Source organism: Microtus ochrogaster, chromosome 10 (genome assembly GCF_000317375.1).
Source record: "Microtus ochrogaster isolate Prairie Vole_2 chromosome 10, MicOch1.0, whole genome shotgun sequence".
In the NCBI taxonomy this organism is placed as follows: Eukaryota; Metazoa; Chordata; class Mammalia; order Rodentia; family Cricetidae; genus Microtus; species Microtus ochrogaster.
In genome coordinates, this window is record NC_022016.1 from 76559180 (window position 1) to 76565650 (window position 6471).

The 6471-nt window shown below is 42.3% G+C and overlaps 1 protein-coding gene across 1 annotated transcript in view; it reads left to right on the forward strand.

The window, feature by feature from the left end:
- The window catches only part of LOC101995663 (calreticulin-like), a 28683-nt gene that overhangs the window by 7266 nt on the left and 14946 nt on the right, over nt 1–6471 (forward strand). Inside the window, exon 2 of the mRNA XM_005353573.3 lies at nt 6131–6232. Within this exon, the coding sequence (XP_005353630.1) occupies nt 6131–6232 (102 nt within the window). The remainder of the gene's footprint in view (nt 1–6130; nt 6233–6471) is intronic.

The following is a 6471-nucleotide window of genomic DNA, read 5'->3' on the forward strand; positions in this document are numbered from 1 at the left end:
GAGAGAGAGAGATATCTTCCAGAGGACCTGGGTTCAATTCTCAGCACCCACATGGCAGCTCACAACTGTCTGCAACTCCTGTTCCAAGGGATCTGGCACCCTCACACAGACATATACGCAGGTCAAACACCAATGCATATAAAACCCAACTTAGAAAGCAGAGGCAGAAGGATCAGATTCAAGGTCATCCTCAGCTACACAGTGACTTCAAGGCCAGGATCCCCTATCTCACTGGCATAAAGTTCTTGGCATGAATGTGGAGGTCAGAGTACCCTGTCTCAGAAAGGGGGGGGTGTTTAATAAATAACAGCAAAAAAAACACCTCATTATTTCACCAAAGAGTTTTCTCTCCAAGGCTTTAAAAAAATCAGAAGAAATAAATTGTATTATTTCTTTCTTCTAGTTAAACTCCTAAGAATAAAACTATATTAATCTCAACAGAGCATATAAATGAAAACTTTACAATTTTAATGCAAAAAATTCTAGAATTGAGCAGGCAAATCATGTCCCCTGATTGAAAGCTATGCAACCACAAAAAGCATTTTTTTTAAAGATTCTTTTTAATCTATGTGTTGTAAGTGTATGTATATATGTGTGCAAACCCTGTGGAGGCCAGTGTCCTGAAACTCGCTCTGTAGACCAGGCTGGCCTTGAACTCACAGAGATCCACCTGTCTCTGCCTCCCAAGTGCTGGGATTAAAGGTGTGTGCCACCATGTGGCCCACACATTTTCTTAGTAAACTTGACTATCTGTTCCCTAGGAAATGCTGGATGGGAAATGACTTCCAGGGCCGGGAATGCTTGGTTGATAAAGTGCCGGCTCTGGAGCAACACCTCCAACATAAATGGAGGAACTACTCAAGGCTCTCACTCAATGAGAATAGTAATTATTGTCTTATATTACATTCGTGTTTATTGTGGGAGTTCTGCGTATGCATGGCAAGTGTGTACTGGTCAGAGAGTAGCTTGCAGAAGTTAATTCTCTTGTTCATCCTATGGATCCCAAAATTGAACTCAGATCATCAGGATTGGTGGCTATTTCTTTATCCATCGAGCCATTTCACCAGCCTAAAAATTAGTTTTTTATTATTTTAATTTATTGTGGTCCTAAGTCAATCTATTATTTGATAAACATTATTGTATATGTACTTTCTTTGAAGAGGTTTTGTTTTGTTTTGGTATTTTGGTTTTCTGAGTTAGCACCTTGGCTAACACACTGTTCTCCTGTCTCTCCTGCATCCTCTCCCTCTCTGAGCTTTCATGTGTTCCTTTTTGTTTGGAAGACCCACACCTCATCTTTCCGCCGGTTCAGTTCTTCAGTTGCTGTGCTTTCTCTGGTGCTGAGCAGCCTATGATTTGCAGAATTCCGTTGCCCTGTGCTGTCTTCTGTAAATAATAGCCACTTGCTGCTTCACTTTTCTGTTTACTGTTCAGTTGATGGCTTCATGAACCCCCAGAGGTTCACTGGTCTTGGAAAGGGTCTAGTCAGACTCCTGTCTGTGTGTCAGGTGCCTGGCTCAACGTGAATGTTCAATGAATATTTGCAGAAGACGTGACTCTAGTATCAGATCTGCAATTGAGAACTAAGTGTCCACATACAGGTCACTTTTGTCTCTGGGCCTCAGTTTTCCTATCTGCAATATGTAGAAGAAATGAGCAGTTAGTCATTCTTGCCTGAGCCTTTTCTGATTTTAAGATATTAAAGATTAAGAAGAAAAGCATTATGTATTAACGTGGGACTTTACTAATTACGTGACATTATTTTCCTAAGGAAAAGCTATTATTTTAGAAATATTTATTTTAGTACATGTGTGTGTGTGTGTCAGTGTAGGTATGTATGTGCGCCACATGTGTGAAGGAGCCCTCAGAGGTCAGAAGAGGCATCCAATTCTCTGGAACTGCAGTTATAAATGGTTGTAAACCACCGTGTGGGTGCTGGGAGACGAACACGGGTCCTCTGTAAGAGCAGTAAGTGCTCTCAACTGTTGGCCATCTTTCCAGCCCCAGGAGAAGTTCCTTATTTGTGTCAGGTGCGATTAGATAGACATTAATCAAATTACACATGAATTATAAAGTGCCATGATTGCTTCATCTCTGTTGCACACTTTTTAGCTTATAAAGGGCTTTTCACATGCATGGCCTCAAGGGGAGTCATATAGTCTAAGGATTACACACACAGATCTCCGTGTTGCAAAGATCTGAATGCAAGTCTGCTTTGCTCTCTTACAAACTAGGCTCTTGAGCAAGATTCTGAGTTTCTCTTTCTTCATCTTAAATGGGAAAAAAATTAGGACATTCATCACGGGGCTATTATAAGAACACAGGGGGAAAAAACGTGTTCACGGCTTTCAACACAATGCCTGACATATGGCAGCTAAGTAGTAGCTATTTTTTATTTCTTAAATACCATTCATTCTGAAATCTATTTTAGTAGCTATTATTATAGTGTACTTTTTTTTTTTACATAACTCTTTTCTTTATCTCTTCCAGAGGAAAGACAGCTTTAAAATCAGACAGCTTTGGGATTCACTCTTAAGTACAGCACTTACTAGCTGTCCTAGTTAGGGTTACTGTAGCTGTGATAGAACACCATGACCAAACCAGCTTGGGGAGAAAAGGGTTTATTCGACTGACATGTTCACATTGCTGGTCATCACTGACTGAAGTCAGGACAAGGACTCAAGCAGGGAAGGAATCTGGAGGCAGGAACTGATGTTGAGGCTATAGATGGGTGCTTCTTACTGGCTTGCTCCTCATGGCTTGCCCAGCCAGTTTTCTTTCAGAACACAAGACCACCAGGCCAGGGGTGGTACCACCCACCATGGGCTGGAACCTCCCACTTCAGGGACTAATTAAGAAAATGCCCTATAGGCTTGTCTGCTTATAGCCAATCTTATGGAGGCATTTTCTCAATTAAGGGTTTCCCCTCTCAGATGACCCTAATTGTGTCAAGCTGGCATAAAACTAGCTAGCACCCTAGGTGCAAAATGCAAACAATGAAGCAGCATTGTCTATGAAGATGGGGTGAAGTTTTCCAAGCCACGATGACTTCATTCAGAAATAAACTCCCTCTATGAAAATGGGGTAATATAATTGTTCACCAAGACTTGTCGAACACTGAGACATTGAGAAAGACAGAAAGACTTCGGGAAGTGTTGGGGAGGAAGAATTTTAATCTCTCCCCTTTCTGAATTTTTTATCTTATTTGCTGTTTGTTTGGCACTGTGTGGAACTGAGGATGAAGCCAGGGTCATGCTAAACGAATACCCTGCTACTGAGCAACATCCCTGCCTCCCTTTTAATTTTAGTTGTTTTAACTGATATTTTTCCCCTCAATCTGAGAATTCAATCAACAGATTATTGGGAAAAGCATAGATACTTACTAAGTACTCTTTTTGTAATCCTTGTCATAGCCTCCTTTCTGTTGCTATAAATAAAACACCATGACCATCCAGGCAGTGACAGAGCATGCCTGTAATCTTAGTACTTGGGTGGCAGGTGGATCTCTGAGTTCGAGGCCAGCCTGGACTACAGGACAGCCAGGGCCACACAGAGAAACCCTTGAATTGCCCTCCCTCTAAAACACTCACCATAACCAAAACTGCTGGAGGAAAGCATTTATTTGGATTATAGGTTACACTGTCAATCATGGAGGAAGCCAAGGCAGGAATCCGAAGCAGAGACCATGAAGAATGCTTACAGATTCATTCTCCATGGCTTGCTCAGCTTGCTTTCTTATACAACCCAAGATCACCCGCTTGGGGTGGCAGTGCCCACAGTGGCCCGGGTCTTCCTGTATCTATTATTAAACATGAAAAAGCCCCACAGACATGCCCACAGGTATGATGGGAGACCCTTCAGTTGAGGTTCCCTCTTCCCAGGTGACTCTGCTTTGTGTCAAGTTGACCATACTAACCAGCACATGCATTAAGTGTGTAAGCATCTTTAAAAGGTTAATGCAGATGAGATTTTTAAGTATATTAATACAGGAGTCCTCCTAAAGAAATAGAGAATCAGTGAAGAAGCTGAACAAGCAATCACATGTACTGAACTAGAAAAGTAATAGTAAGTTGTAAATTGTGATGAGGTGAGCTTGGCTGGAGTCGAAAAGCAGATTGGTATAGAGGTGATCAAGAAGCTAAGGATTACTGTAACAAGGTCTGTGTGTACAAACTGCCATGGCTTCTGCTTTCTGTCCTTGACAATAAGAACTTTCCTTAGTTTAGAGAGGACACTTTACACGGAGATGGCATTTTTGCTTTTAAAAAAGAGATCAGACTGATCTTGGACCTACTCTTTTCTTTCTTTCTTCTTTAACTTATTTTATGTGTATGGGTGCTTTGCCTGCATGTATGTCTCTGTACCACATGCATATGGTAACCGTGGAGGTCAGAAGAAGACATTGGATCCCCTGGGACTGGAGTTACAGACAGTTGTGAGCTGCCATGTGGGTGCTGGGAATTGAACCCAGGTCCTCTGCAAGAACAGCAGGTGCTCTTAGCTGCTGGATTCCTGCTCTTTTTAAAGTGTTGTTATTCAAAATAGTCATGATACCATAGCAATGTATTTTGGAGATCTCTCTCTCTCTCTTTCTCTCTCTCTCTCATTTTTTGAATAGACTCCCACTGTATAGTCCTGGTAGTGTGTGCTTGTAATCCCATATCCCACCTTATAGTACTGGTTGTGTGCCTGTAATCCCAGAACCCAAGAATCTGAGACAGGAGGATCTTTATGAGTTTAAGACCATCCAAGGCTACATAGTGAAACCCTGTCACCAAAGGGTCAGGGTACAGTAGAATGCTCAGTTAGCAAAGTGCTTGCCATACTTCATGAAGACCTGAGTTCATTCCTCAGTGCCCACATAAAAAGCCAGGCATGATGGCATGTGCTTGGTATCATAGCACCAGGAGGCAGAGACAAGAGGGTGCCTGGGACTTGATGGTTTCCCAATCTAGTCTAATCAGCAGGACCCAGGTTACAGTGAGAAAGTCTGTCTCAAAGTAAGGAGGACAGTATCTCAGTAAAAACACCTGAGGTTGACATCTGACAATAAATAAACTCATGTTCAGTGTGCACTTACCCAACCACCTGCATGCATGCACACACATAGATATAGAGAGAGAACACAAGCAAGCGAGCTGAGTGACCGAGTATGGTGTTATAGTTTGCAATCCCAGTACTTAGGAAGCAGAGACATAATAAAGATCAGGAGTTCAAAGTGAGCCTGAATTACATGAGACCCTGCCAAAAATAAAATAAAAGATTAGAAAGGCCAGGCCAAGGCCCTGGGTTTCCTGAGAAGCCATTGAGTCACCTGACCTAGGCCTTTAATAGAGGACCTGACACCACCAGCTCCTGGTGTTTCTGATGACTGCCTGCTGAAGTGAGGTTTTCACGGAAGATGAAATGCATTGCCCTTACCCATCAGGCAGTGAGCACTGAGAAACTCCATTCCGAGGTAGGCAGAGGTGAACTAAAGGCCGCCCTCAAAACCTCTCTATCTCAAGCTGCCAAATTGCTCTGTGTCTCTGGGACTGTGATTGGGCCCAGGAAGTAGGAGTCAGCAACTCTGAGGCAAAAACTCAGAAAGACAGTGAGTGTTTGGGTGGAATGCCAGGTCCTCAAAAGAATGCTTCTTTGTCTGCATGCCACCTATGCCAAAGCAAAACACGTGCATCAGCATCTTACATCTGCAAGAGAGTCTAAAAAGTTTAAGCAACAAGAAAGGGCTAAGTAGAGACTGTTCATGATCATCTTTGCTAATTCAGGAAGTATGAACTGTTTTGCGAGTCTCCTTCCTTAGAAAGCAGGTTTTATTATTTTACTTTACCAAGCATAAAAGCGAATGAGGGCTCAGTAAACGTTTCATACCCTCTGGCTACACCTTCCCACGGCGATTTTCAAGACATAACTGATGGAAAAGTGGCTCAATTGCTTGTCGTCTGAGCAGCTCTTCATGACAGGACATGAATAGTGAGCTGCAGGGACTATGTGGTGAGTGAGCATAACTTCCGGAATATTCTGAGTCGCCCTCTGTTACACTCCTATTCCTCCCTAGGGCTGAATTAGTGCCTTTTGGTTTTTACCGAATTCGTTTGAATGTGTTCTCTTTTTCTCCTTTATTCCATAGATGGATGGACAAAACGATGGGTGCAATCCAAACACCAATCTGATTACGGTAAATTCCAGCTGACCGCAGGGAAATTTTATCAAGATAAAGAAAGAGATAAAGGTAAATACTAGAATTCAGGAACGTATTGATGGGCTCGGAAAAGTATGACTTTTACGCAGTTACTTTTATACATGATTGACAATTCATTTATTTCTCTTACCTAAAAAAATAAAGTAGAATAAAAGAGTACATGGAGCTGAACTTGATAGTGAGCATCTACAATCCTATACTCAGGAGGTTGAGGCAGAAGGATAGCCACGGGTTTGTAGCCAGTTTGGGCAAAAAAGATAGGTTCCAGG